Raw genomic sequence first — 14,616 nt, forward strand, 5'->3', positions numbered from 1 at the left:
CCCCTATAGTTCATAGATATTTTGCATTCCACTCTTGGACCCAATTAGTCTTAATTTGCGCACAGATGTCTGTGGTTGGTTATGTCGGCACTGATTAGTTCCGGGTGCATTCATACGGTGTATTAAAATAAAGATGCTCATATAGGGCTGCTCTCTTTAATTTAATCTTTTTGCTTTGCTTTGAAGTAAAACCAGATGTACGACAGGACAAATTATTCATGGAAAATGGAGTAAGGCTTGAACAAGTGCAAGGCCCTTCACTACCTCCGTCTACGTATGTGCTTCATTAAGTGACACGTCGTCAGGAGGCAGCAGGGCCAGCCTTCTAGACAGGTGGCCAATTCTGATAAAAGCTTAAAAATTCCATAAAACCCGCAAATGTATATAAATAACCAGATGATAGCCTCGGGAGAAGAGATTTGGATTTTTGACCTAATTATTCAGTTTTCAATTGGTATCATATAAACCTAGCATTATATAGTACCCTCCAAAATAAGCAGATTGCTTGCTGATTTTTGCCCTGTTACTAAAAGACTCTCATGTTAAAACAAAGAAATCTCCTATATTACATCCCAAACAAGTTATTTTTCTTAGGCTCTATGTTTCCAAATTTTCCACATTAAAGTTAAATGTCTTACGTATTCCAAACTCCAGTTTTAGCTTTAAACTTCAAATATACCTCTAAGGATCTTGGAAATGTTCTGAGTCACATGGGAAATTATTCTTAAAATTAGTCCTCCCTTCTTAATTCATTCTAACCTCCCTTCAAAAGTAAAACTCTTATCTTTGTATCTTGTAAAACCAGTCAAGTTAAACTTACATTTTAAGTATTCTGGGGAGGGGGACTCGGTCACAAGCATATGGGAAGAAAGCATTTTATAAACTTCTGAATGTTCTTGTTCTGGAAGGAAATTTAACAAATTCTGATCCATGACATCCGACTGAAAAAGAAAATAAAGAAGAAAGGTACACACTCAATGAAGACGAAAAACAAAAGAAAAAGCAAAACCCAAACATTCATGACAATTCAGAACTGGTTTCTGAAATGCGAAGTTCAAGATGTGATTTTCCGTGGACTCTCAGTCTGTTACTCTGTAACCCTGAACTGTAATCTGCGGGTTTTAACTGCTCAAACGCAGGTGTGCTATTGTCCATGGGCCCAAGAAAGAAGTACAAGTGAAGTCACACAAACACGCAGAGTCCTCCTCTCGCTGGAGGAGCCCCATTGCCGACACTCCTGCGTTCTGGCTGGGACCGCGTGGACCATGTGGGCTGCGTGGGCCCCCAGTGCCAGGCCAGTCACTGACTTGAAGGGCCCTGAGGAGCTCATGGGGTTCCCTCTCTGACCTTTAGGCCCGCGAATGGCTGCCTGTTTAGTTCTTACAGGTCTCTAGTGGAAGGAATGGAACTTTTTTTCTGAGTGACGGGACACTGTGGTTACAGAATAAATACAACATAGAGTCGGATACAGCACTGTCCAATAGAACCCTCTGTGATGGTGGAAATGGTCTGGCCATTTCCAGTGCAATGATCTGCGCTGTCCGTTAAGGAAGCCGCCAGCCACATGGCTACTGAGCACTTGAAATGTGGCTAATGTGACTGAAGACTGAAACCGAAAAATACAATTTTTAATTGTATTTAATTTTAATTATTTTAATTGAAATTTAAGTAGCCACACACGGCTAGCGGCTCCCGTATCGGATAGCGCAGGTAGAAGCTCACAGTGGAGACAGAGCAGACAGGCACGTCTCCATTGCTTCCTCAGTCTCCCTCAATAAACTCATCCCCGCTCACGGCTTCAAACGCCATCTGTATACATTCTTCTATTTGTATGTCCAGGCAACTCCCTCTTGTGTGCCCTGGCTCAATCTTCCAACTGCCACTCCGACGCCCCTGGGGACACAGATTCACACGTCTCCCCAACATCACCATTCTTTCACGCCCACACCTCTCCCCGCCTCGTGTTCTCCGTCCCCAAATATGGTATTGCCAACCGGTGACTTGCCCATACCAGACACCCAGCTGGCAGTCTTGACTCCTCTCCATCCCGCCCTCATTTTTACATCCAAACTATGTCCAAGTGCTGCGAGATTTTCCTCCTTCAAATTCTCTCAGACCCACTCACTTCTCTCTCTTTCTATGGCCTCTACACTAGTCCAGACCACCATCATCTCTTATCTGGGGAATGAATTGGCCAAGCTGGTCTTCCCACATCAACTTCTGTCCCTGCCTAATATGTTCTCCACTAGCAGCCAGAAAGAGCCTCGTATCAGATCAAGTCACCACCTTGCTTAAAACTGCCCTTTGTATTCTAATTGCTCCCAGGACAAAGCTTACGTTTCTCAATTCACTTCTAAGGCTCTGCACAACCTTATAAGTGAGGTTGCCGTCCGCCCTCTGCTCCCAGTACTTCTCCAGCCCTCCAAACTTCCTTTTCTCCAGTTTTCCAGGTTTGCCCTTCCTTCTGGGCCTTCCCCCCGGCTGCGTCCTCTGGCTGGAGCATTCTGCACCCTCTCCTTTTGCTCACCTAACACCTGTGCATCCTTCAGGTCCCTGCTTTGAAGTCACTTCCTCTGAGAAAGCACCCATGATGGCCCCTCCTCCAGACTGGTGCCCTCAGCCCTGCCGCTCTGGCCTCCGCACCCCTCTGCTGCACTCGTTATGCCATTCTGGAATTGCTGCTGAAAGGGCATGTCTTTGCATAGACGGTAAGGCCTGTGAGGGACCAGCCCGCATCTCAAAGCAGGTGAGAGCCCCCGAGATGGGGTTTGAAAGCTGGCTCTGTCCCCTCTAAGCTGCACTTTATTCAACCGCAAGACGAGGAAGCTGTGAGGGTTAAATGAGCTGATGTGAGTATGCTGCTGACAGAAGAGTGCACAGCAAGCACTCAATAAACGCTAGTGTGATTAGGTGTTTAATAACTATTTACGAAGTGACGAGAGGCTGTCTTGTTCATTCACGCGTGTCCTCTGCCTGCCTCACTCCAACGGGAGCTCCAGGAGAGAGGGGCCCTGTCTGCCTTCTCCACTCCCATATCCCTGACATCGAATGATGCTTGGCCTTCAATGAAAAAGTTAGACAGCTGAAAGAACAGCGTGGCAAGCACTGTGACAGAAGTAACACCAAGAGAACACTGGGCATGCTGTGCTGAATCCAAATGTAAGGGGTGGGAGAGTCTCCCAGGGAACAGTTCCCAGAGGGAGGAATACGGTGTCTGCTAGGTGGCCAGGGTGCTCCAGGCAGGAGGCACAACACACACAAAAGTGTGGAGGTGGGGCCCTTACAGCAGTACAGGGGAGTGGGGGGAGCGACGGCGGAGGAGGTTGCAAAAGGAAGGAGGGCCCAGAGTACAGAAGACCTCAAAGGAGTTAGGGCTCCATCCTGTGCACCAGGAGGACACCCTGAGGGACCTAAAGGAAGGGAGGACAGGACTGCACTTGTACTTTAAAGAGACCCCTCTAGTGGTCTGAGGAGGGAGTGGGCACAGGAAGCCAGGCTACAGACGGTCAAAGTCTGAACAGACACAAGACAGTCAGAGTCTGAACAGACACAGGGAAGGGGAGATGGAGAGGAAAAGACAGAGTCCAAGCAGTTCATTCAACAACATACTCCAACCAAGACTGACTCAGGGCCACCGTGTGCCAGCCACTGCTGCAGGCCCTGAAGAAACACAGCAAGGCAGGCAAGGCCCTCCCCTCCTGCAGCCAGCATTTTAGGGGGTGTGAGGAAGGGGGACACCACTTGGTGGCTGATGAAGGACAGGAGGAGGGAAAGGAGGGCCTCTGGGGGTTCCCAGGCTCCTAGCTGGGATGCACTCATTTTGATCTCTATGGACAAACTCTGCAAACCAGCTCACTAGCCTGTGCTATCATTTTCTCATTCTGGCTTCTCCAAGTCCCTTATGATGTTCCTGATTTTATTTTAAGCCCATTCCCTTTAGTTTTTTAGGAGATGACTAATGCTCAGAGATGACAGTAGTCTTTCTTCTTAAAGACATTTCAGAGACTTGGAAATGATAACTAAATCACTCATGGTCTTTTCTTGGAGTGCCAGTTGGAAGCCCACTTCCCCTGATGCTGAGTACGGCAGGGAGCAGGGTTACGGGGCTGCCTGGCCTCGGTGCTCCCGTGGAAGAGAGTTGGCAGGTCAGAGGGCTCAGGCTACAGGTTCTGCACAGAATAAAGACGAAGGCTGGATGGAGGTTGGAGGAGGTTGCTATCAGGGGGCCTGTGAGGATTATGAGTTAATTCTTGGATAGGGCTCAGAACTGTGCTTGGCAATGAGCAAGCTCTTTATACGTATTTGCTATTATATTACTATTATGCCATTTCCATGTGCTGAAAACCAACACAAACAATGATAATTTGAAAATTTAAACCCTAGCGCTTACAAGTGAGTAAATTATACCTGCAATTGAACTGTCCCTTGAATGAGCTGAGCTCTGTTTATTAAAATGATAGCGATTAGAGAGACAAGGGAGGGAACGCGCCATGTGCAGCCTTCTTCACAGCTGAATCACATTATCAGGAGCATCATTTACCAGTTGGAGACGGAAGTTTCTCTGTCCCAACTTACCGATATGTCCTTGGCTGCTTTATCAAGAATGCTTTTTTGTGTTTCGCTATGGATGCCTCCCTTAAATTCCAAATTTCACATCTCCCACATTTTCTCTTGAGGGACCTCGAGAGCCTGGGGATCATCTGAAAGGGCTGTGGGAGACAGGAAGCATTTTCCTCTCTCCCTTTGAACCAGCAGCACCAGCTCAACCGTACCCAGCAAAGTTAAGTGAGCCTGCACAAGGAGCATACTTGTGGAGCTGGCTAGCTGGGCCAGAAGTGTTTAGTCCCCTGCCAGCCCACCCCTGTGGGGACTGGGGGCACCTCACCCTCTTGTTACTACAGAGCTGGCCTCCCACAGCCCCTGCTGGTTCACATCCCGGAGTGCAGCTCCCATTTGGCCCTGTGTGGCACATGTGACGGATACACTGCCGTCAATCGCATCTGTCCAGTGTCAGGTGCCATGTGGTCAGCCATCCCTGTAACCCTAGGGCAGAGTGAGCAGGAGGCCATTAAAACAATACCTGACAGAGGACTAGCATCCAGAACATGGAGAGAATACCTACAAATCATTACAAGACAACACTCAAGACAATCCAGTAGGAAAATGGCAAAATACGGAAGAAGCACTTCACAGAGGAGGAAATCCGAATGGCTAACAAACAAGCAGAGACGCCCAAGCTCATTAGCAACTGGGAGAGAAGCAAAGCAAAACTCCATGAGATACCTTCAGACACTGGGCTGACAAAAACGGAGGAGTCTGACAACACCGAGCTCTGCTGACGTGGAACAGCTGGAACTCTCCACCCTGCTGGTAGGGGTGAACTGGTGCAAGCACCGTGGAAACAATCTGGCGTTATCTAGTAAGGGTGAAGGGGTACCGACCCTACAACTCAGCATTCCACACATAGTCAGTTCTCTAAGGGAAGCTTGCAAACGTTCATCAGGTAATACGTACAGCATGTCCACAGAAGCACTTTCTAAGAGTTCCAAGCTCCAACGGACGCAAGAATTGCAGCACGTTCCTGCAATGGAATACTACGCAGCAACAAGAATGAAGTGACAACAGCTACAACGAACAGTGTGAGATGGATGAATCTCACGGCAATGTTGAGCAAAGGAGAAGTCACAAAAGAGTACATTTTTCTACGACTCTGCTTACATAAAGTTCAACAAAAGGCAATACTAAATATAGTGTTAAGTGATGAATTAACAGTTGATAAGACTACAAAGAAAAACAAGGAAACGATGATCTTCAAAGTCAGGAAAATGGTCCTCTCTAGGAGGAAGGTGGGGTGTGATGGGAAAGGAGCAGACAGGAGCTGCTACGGTCCTGGCCATGTTCTGTTTCTTAACCTCAGTGACAGCTACGTGTACGTCTGTGCTCACTTTATCATTAATTTAAAAACTGAACATATGTTTTATACATACTTCTGTATGTATGCTATATAAAAATAAACAAAACCTAATTGGTGACCTGGACTCTTTCAACCTGTGATCAACTCTGAGTTGCAGCCACATCTGTCAGGGCCCTTCCTAGACAGAGCGCCCCCCAGCTCTGCCCTGACCGAGCCACCTCTGATAAGATGACCTGGACCACGTAGGTTCTTCCAGCAGGTGAGGGCAGGGTGGGAAGGAAGGGCAGAGGGATGTTTTCTGGAAAGTGTTTCACGGACTTTGCCTTGCTGCTGCATTTCGCAGTAACATAAGCCAGGGGCTCTGTCTTTCCTTTTCTGTGACCTCTTCTCCCTGCTGTGACCCTTGCCCCAGGAACGTGGGCCCGTAAGCCACCTTGATCTCGCACTTCTTGCTGGAGCTTTCACTTGGAGACCCAGCACGACATGAAAGTGTTTTTTGGCCTGTGCATTTCTCCAACTTTATAACTACTTGTGCCTTAGATTATTTTCTTTGGGGGAAGTTGTGTAATCCACGCTCTTATTTCTCACGTCTGAGGCACTTCCCACTCTTGTCAAGCTGTCTGCAATGCTCCTGATGTGGCAGCCCCATTTATGAATTCAGTCCCTCGTTCAATGAACATTCAGGGACGTGAGAATCACGCTCAGGGCTGGGCACAGGACTTCCGCCTCACGAACTTAGCAGAGTCCAGCTCATCAGGCAAACTTCGCATTCATTAACAAATCAGAAAAGCAATCCAGGAAGCTAAATTTTTAAAAACTCAAACAAAAGTCCAAACAGGAATCACAGACTATGCCCACTTTGGGTCTCATTTGGTTCAGGCTCAGCCATACTCTTTCCCAATTCTGTCCATGGCATATGACTCACGCCCCTTAGATGTTTCCTGAAAGGTTTTTGTCCCAGAAGCTCCCTTTAGCCCTTGGTCTTCCATCAGCACATTCATTCGCCGTGCCTAAGTCTCTTCTTTGACTGCCTGTGTTAATGTGCTGGTGACCCCACCACGGAAAAGTTTTGACTTTATCTTAAAATCATTTTCTGCTTTGAGCTATGTTTTTCTTTCTTTTCTCTGTTAAACTGGAAAAGAAGGTTCCAGGATGTTTCATCAGCAAGTTGCTGTACAGAAATCTATCACGTGACTTTTGCCATGTCTGAGTTTCTCAGAGTAGGAAGGAAACAGAGAGACTTTAAGGTTGACGGTCTCAAAAGAAGAAAGGAATTCCTGCTGCTGGTCCCTGCCGCCTAGTCACTGACGGTCCTCCAATCCCAGGCCACACAGTGAACCCAACCCCTGGCATGCCAGCCTATGACACTAACAGGGGGCACTGCTGCTGGGGCCCATGGCCTCCTGTCCCCTGCCCACGCTGTGTCCCCGCTGCCTGTGCCTCCCCTCAATGGCCACCTCTTCCACGAAGACTGACCACTGCCTTTCAGTTCCTCATCCTCTCCCTTCCTAACCACCCACCCCACCCTGAGAACATTCAACTTCACTCTGCCTTACATAGAATTCTGAGTAACGGTTAAGCACCAAATTCCGAGTTCAAATCCTAGCCCCACCATTTGCTGACTGTGGGACCTTAACCTCTCTGTACCTCAGTTTCCTCATCTGTGAACAGGGATAACTACCTACTTCATAGGGTCATTGTCAGAATCAATAAGGGTAAGGAGATCGAATGTGATAGAGTCCTGGCTCTGTGCCAGGCACTGTTCTAAGTACTCAACACATATTAACACACGTAAGGGACTCTTAACGGTCCCTGTACATGGTAAGTGCTCAATAAATGCGAGCTATTTTTCTAGTTGGCTTTAACGGTTTAACAGGTGAAATCTCTCAATAAAATTGCAAACCCTTAAGGAAAGACATCTCACATGGGCCATCTGAATCACTGCATCATCTATGGACAGGTTCTGGGCTCATACTGAGTCATAAATAAGTCCAGATTGAAGTGAACTAAACTGAAAGCAGAATTCCTAGGTGGCAACCCAAATCCTTGGCATCAGAAAGACCCCAGAGCAGAGTGATGATGAGCTTGGGCTCTGCAGTCAGCTGCGCCTGGTTTAGGCCCTGCTCTGCCCCTCGCTGGCTGGGCCACCTTAGGTTTCCTCCTCTGTAAAGTGGAGGTAATGGACCTATTACTCCCAGACCAGTTCCTCTGCTCAACTAGCTGTATGCTAATGGGCACCAGGGAAGTTTGCATCCTTAATCGCCCTTGTCCACCCACTGGCAAAGGATACAACTAAATGCTAAGCAAAAAGGAGGAAGAAGGTGACAGTCTTGGTAAAAACTGGACAATGCAAGCTAGATGCAAACAGAAGTTAAATTTGTGGATTGTCCATCCTGGGCTCACCTCTGCTGGGGAGCGTAAGGGCTGACTCAGTGTGTGTCTGGGTGTGGGTCTATATATAGGCACTTAACAAGCATTCAAATGGGTCTAGCATTGTTAAGTTAGAGTCAGGGTCATTTCTGGCCCTTCCAGAGTTAGAAAATAATTTATAAAGGTGATCCTAAATTACTCCATAATTTCAAATCAGAAGAATTCCCAACTTACTTTCTAAGTCCTCTCTGCCACGTTTGGCAACTGGGTCATCACATAATTACAACAGCGTAAAGCAGAGCAGTGCAAATCCTGTTTACCCAAACGGCTCTGGCTCCTGCGTCTCGCTCCCAGGTCATTAAAGAGGCTACGTTCACTGCTTTCAATCAGTGCCTCTCGCTGCCCAATCCTGTCCATTCAGTACAAAACATAACCCCTCCAAAGAGGCACCCCGTCTCCTCTTCTTTCCTTAACCATCCTCACATCAGCCCAAAGAACATGGCTGATTTAACGGGGGTCCCTTCTGTATTTCTCACATCGCTTCATCACTATTCTCCTAGCCTGAGACTACAATCAAGATGAAACTGCACCCTTGACTCCTTAGTGCTAAATGAGAATGAGCTTCTCCTGACGGCTATCAAGACGAGCAAGAACCCCTCCAAGAACCCTGGAAATGGTGCAGGAAACGGCTGAAACTCAAAAGTGAGACAGGTTATGGCATAATGCAAAGGCATCTGCCTAGCAGAGTAAAAAATGCTTTTCTGGGCAACAACACACAGTGACTGGCAAAGGAAAAATGTGGACGGAGGCTTGGATCTCCACACAGCATCATTTGCAGGAATGAGGGAATGGGAAGTGGCTTCTGAGGAAAAGTATGACCCAGGATGATGTGGAATCCTGGGCTCATTAGCTAAGCTGGGCTCATCACCCCAAGGGAGGTGAGCTGCCCACAGAACAAGGTCACGCCACTCCCCGGCAGGTATGGCTAAGCAGAGGCAACCATGGTCCTCCAGCAATTTCCTGGCCCAGGGTGTCCTACCTACAGGAACCAGGGCAAGCTGTTACCCTCCTCATCACGGACACCGCTGTCCATCTACCGATGATGTGTGGGGCATGGGGAGTGGTGGGGGTTAGGTGGTTTGGGGGGGCTTACTGGCAGGAGAGAGAAGAGAGGATGTTTTATCCTAATCAGTCCCACAGGATGCTCCTGGGAGAGCTGTCCTTCAAGGTCATGGCGTGGCAGGAAATGGAAGCCTGGCCAGACGCCTATGAGGGGCTCTCAAAGGTGGAGCCTCCACCAGCCAGGAGCTGCTCCGTGAGTCAGTTCATCCTAAGTGCGGGGGGAGGTTTACACAGAGCCAGTAAGGCTCATGCAGAGAGGAGGGAGTAAGTACTAGGGAAGAAGGAAGGAAGGGAGGGAGGAACTTCTAGGAGGGGCTTTGAACATGCCTCGCCCACCTCACCTCTGCGCCTCTGTCTGTTCCCCTGGGAACTCGGACCTGGCCCTCTCCTCTCTGCCTGCCCAACCCTCCTCATGCCCCAAGGCCTTCCTGGTCCAACGTCTTCCCAGAGTATTTCAACTCCCTTGGATCACCCTGTTGCTGAACCCTTACCACGAGTAAATGGCACAACCTACTTGCAACCTCAGTTGTGTCCCTAGCGATCCCCAAACCACGTCCCATCTCCAGCCGCCTGCTGCACACTCCTCGTCAGCTCCCAGTTGACCCGGGACGTCTACTGGCCTCTGTAAAGACTCTGAGCTCTGCTAACCGTGCCGCGACTCTCGCGTGGGCCCACCGCTCCCGTGCAGTTTCTGGGGCACAGAAGGTTAAGAACCTGCACCCACGTCCCCTGCTCCAGGTCTTGCCTTGCTGAGATCACGGCGCCTTGCTTGCTCCAGGACGACACGTGCCTGCCCCTGCCCTTCCTCTGGAAGGCCCCGGGACCTTGGCCTCGGCCTGGGCGAGGGCAGTCCTTCACCCTCCTCACACACAGACCCCCACACACCTGCATCCCCCCACCTGAGATCTGAATGGGTCTCGAGGAAAGATGATAGCGTGTACTGGCAAAGGCCGTCGGAGCGGAAACTCACCGGTAAATGCCCAAGGAGAGGCGTGATGCTGTCAGACACGTAGAGGATGCTGCCGTCCGTTGTCACCGCGATGATGAAACCATCTAATGCCTGTGGAAAATGCCACAGTTGAAGACTCCTCAGTCATGCTTTTATGCAGGAGGATGTCAGCAAAGCAAAGGACCCCATGTTACGACACTGACTTTGTTTTGTAACCTTAGAGTATTTCCACGAATAACCCCATAGCACTCTTCTGCCTTACAGGATGGTTTCCTATGCAGAATTTGTCTAGCCAAGGCAAAGTGCTCGCAAAAGCACTTTGAGGCTCAGTGAAAAATCTGACCTATTGGTATCATGAAACAAAATTTAGCCGTGGAAATTACCTAAGTAGTTTTAATGAGCTGGATCAGAAGTACCATAATTACTGACAACATGTCTGTGATATGTTATGGTCCCCGCCTCCTACTCCCAATATCACTTTGAGTTCAGGGTAAACATTTACTGAAAGATATCAGACCTAAGAGATGCATTAAAAACAGAAAGTGTGCCTGTTGGTCGGGGTAGACCTCTGCCTACATTCACTGCCACAGGAGAAATACCCTGAAGGAACTGTTCGTAAAGAACATTCAAGTTATTCCACAGAAGTAACAAGTTAGGACCAGGGAGGAAGCACTAGATCCAGAAGTATTTCAGAAGGTCTGAAAGATGTATTCGTTTAAAAGATTCTGAGTGCCTACTGTATGCTCTGCTCTGAGTGCTCGTGGCAGAAAAGAGAAGGTTTAGGCAGTCAATGTTTTCTCACAGACGCTTCTGCTGTTTTGTTTTTAGATTCCTTATTGGATGCTCATAATGCCTTCATAAGACACATGTGCAAGTTGATTTCTAAAATTCAGACTATGTAATTCAGCAGAGAATGGAGTCATACTGGCAACTGGTTATTCCGGTGCATCGATGAGATGAAAGAGATGAAAAGCAAAGCCCACCTCACCAGAAAACAAATCTTTGCGGGAGTAATATGCTCAGGTGGACCGTCACTGTAAATCTATCACTGTTGCTTTACTGACTGAATCTCTCAAATACCATCTTCCCCGAGTATGGGAAGTTTTCCACTTTGGGGAAAAAAAAAACGAAACCGAAATATGTGCTTAGAAAGTTCTGGAAACATTTTGTATGCACTCAGCTAGATCCTCCCAGGGTGTTACTGAGGATCTGCACAGCCAAAAGGGCAGTAATGCTGTCAAGTTAGGAGGGTATGGCTAAGTACACTGCCGCAGCAGGAACCGGAAATAGTCCAGTAACTGTGCGTGAAGGGCACCGTTGCAACGTGCCAAAATGGGAGAGTTCTTTTTACCCAGAAAATTAACACTAGGGTCATTTATTATTTTACACTTACGTATTACAGGATTTAAGACTGAAAAATATATTGAAGTACATTTCTAAGCAGACCTCATCCTTTTGGATTACATCAGTGCGTTTCAACTCTGGGCAATTCTGGCCCCCAGGGTACATCTGGCAATGTGTGGAGACATTTTTGATTGTCGCCCCTGGGGTGGGTGCTGCTGGCCTCTAGTGGGTACAGGCCAAGGATGCTGTGAAACATCCTACAATGCACAGGACGCCCCCACATCAAAGAATTATTGGGTCCAAAATGTCAATAGTGCCAAGGTTGAGAAACTCTGGTTTAGGTGTGTGGGTCACGGTGAACAGAGAGGTACATCCTAGTAACTTTTATTTCTTTTTCCTTCAAGAATTTTTCTACGTTGTTTTTAAAGTTATATTTGCAGTGCTCCTGGAGGTGAATTTTTTTTAAGAGGTGGGGGTACTGGTGATGATGTCAGCTGAACCTTTTTGGAAAAAGTAGACTAAAATACTGGAAAAAGTAGGAGCAATACAAATTATCTTCCTGCACAGTCAGCCTATGCCCTCTTGAATTTGTAAAGCAAGTGGGTGTTAAAAAGCTGAAGGTATTTATAGATGGAAGATAACTTTCAACAGGTCCTCGGCATTTTCCATCAACTGCACTGAGTCACTGCTTTAAGAACACTTGCTTTAGAAGTCCCATCGGCAGTATTTGAGAGCGACTCAATAGAATGTGATTGCAAAGTGATGTGCCCCTCTCAGTGTAAAGGTGACTCTGACAGGAGCTTCAGGGACGCCAAAGGTGCCAGAAGGGCCCCAATTTTACACCTGCCACACACCAGGGGGAATGAAACCACGCCATTCCGACAATTCCCGATTCTGGTGGGATGTTTTTTGCGTTCTCTGGGACAACCTCTGGGCTAAGAGAAAAGATCGCTGTAGCTTTTCTGGATAAAATTCAGAAGTACCACAAACTCCCTAATGGCTGGTCAACAGAAGCTTTCCTCCTTTTGTTCAAACGCCTGTGGCTACAATATTCGCGAGCTCACACTTCACCAGCTCGGCTGGTCTGCAGCCAAGTCATTTTCGTTCTTTCAGACTCCACATCTGCGTGAGTCCTCTTGGAGTCTGGTCTGGGGCCTTTTTGAGAGAAGAGGGAAGAAGGAAAGATTCACATCCAGAAGGCACCAGCAGGTCAGTTCCCTAGGGCCCGAGGGGTTCTGTCCTCACTTAAAACGGGAACCTCCTGGTGACCAACGACACGGCGTCTGGACTCCTCATGCTCCCTGAAGTGGCTCTGAAAAGGGGGAAGGACGCGCAGTTGGAATGGGACACACACTATGAAGAAGCTGTGTAGTGGAAAATGACAACATCATCCTGCGGGGGCCACCGCGGGGGCCACCGCCGGGGCTCGGACCCTCAGGGAGAAGACATGAGCGGTTCCAGTGACTCATCACTCAGGTCTTTGTCTACTCAAGGGCAGCAGAAGCCTAAAACAGCCAGAGAGAAATCAAAAGTACTAGTCGGTGGGTTTCCTAGGCTCCTCAAAGCTGCAATTCACCCAGGAGGCCCACTTGTTGTACAGGCTTAATTTCAGGTCCAGTTCACTCATCAAGCTTGATTTCTTTTAGATACACCTCAAGGAGTTTATCCTGGGAGCAGCGGACAGTGCATAAAGAACATCCATACCAATCTAAAATCTTCTTTTTCCAGAAACTCCAGTCTCCTGAATCTTAGTCCTGCCTTGCAGCCCAAATATTTATCCGTTTTTAATTTTATGAAAGTCATGTTACCCCCAACACTTTTGATACCTTGAAACTCACTGGGGAAAAAAAAAAGGTTGTGCTCTTAAAAAGGCTCTTAAAAAGAGGCTGGGCACTATAGAGTTATGCGTTTTAACTGCTTTTCCCTAAGAATTAAAAGATAAATGATTTATGCAAAGTAGTATAATGATGCATTAATTCAACAGTATATTTCACAAGCTGCTCTAAATTTAATGTACTTAAAATGCATTGCTTCTGGAAAAAGTTCTGTGTTTTCTTTAAATATAGTTCACATGTAGATTTAAGTACCTTTCATTTTATGCAAATGCTCATTAATGCGTTTATATTTCATAATATTTGGACATCTTCATTCTGGCATTTTCTTACTGCAGTACTTTCTGTTTTCTGCATAGTTAATTTATGTAAATTAAAGTTTACATCAGTCTTATATAGGCACATAAGATGAGATATAGAAAGATTTATCCCAAGAAGCCACTCGCCAAAAACCCTGCCAGGAACCACTGACACACAGCCAGCGTCTAACTTCATTTTGCTGAACTCATCTGTCCCAGTTTTCCTCTTCTCACTCAAGGGCCCAGACATGCCACGTCTGGGGCTTTCTCTCTCCCCACTGTCACGTCCATATACTCCCAGTCTTATCCCCAATTTAGAAGTCAGAGCACCCAGCCAGAAGTTTTTGTCGACTTTTCCTTGTCTGTACAGAGGGTTTTCACTCATCTGACATTGAGGAAGACCACTCACTCAGATCAGCCAGATTTCCTCAAATACGACCCTGCAGAAGGGCGTGGGCACCTCACTTTCTAGAGGAAGAAACGTGAGCATCTTTCTCGGCACAGAAAGGGCGTGTGCTGGGTGGGGAGGCACAGGGTTACCTATGGTTGTGACACCCATATGTCACGTTGATGTAATATGAGCTCAAGTTTAACTTTAAAAGAAGACTTTTGTTTTCAACATGTGTTCTCCTAAGGGAAAAAACATAATTATTGCATTCTAAAGAGGAGACTCTCTGAGCCAAAAGACAGTGCAGAGATGTAGTCTTTTGTCCCTCCTTCCCCTTGCTGTACCTACCTCCAACCCCGGCCCCTCCCGGCTCCCCCTCCCGCCCCAGGTGTCCTCTG

General features: G+C 47.5%; 1 protein-coding gene across 1 annotated transcript in view; it reads right to left on the reverse strand.

Annotated features, from left to right (window-relative positions):
• Positions 1–14,616, reverse strand: part of NPAS2 (neuronal PAS domain protein 2) — a 159,776-nt gene that overhangs the window by 42,093 nt on the left and 103,067 nt on the right. The window contains exons 5-6 of the mRNA XM_058534457.1: positions 10,377–10,466; positions 821–941 (exon numbers count right to left, since the gene is read on the reverse strand). Coding sequence (XP_058390440.1) covers positions 821–941; positions 10,377–10,466 — 211 coding nt within the window. The remainder of the gene's footprint in view (positions 1–820; positions 942–10,376; positions 10,467–14,616) is intronic.

Source organism: Diceros bicornis, chromosome 40, assembly GCF_020826845.1.
Source record: "Diceros bicornis minor isolate mBicDic1 chromosome 40, mDicBic1.mat.cur, whole genome shotgun sequence".
NCBI lineage: Eukaryota > Metazoa > Chordata > Mammalia > Perissodactyla > Rhinocerotidae > Diceros > Diceros bicornis.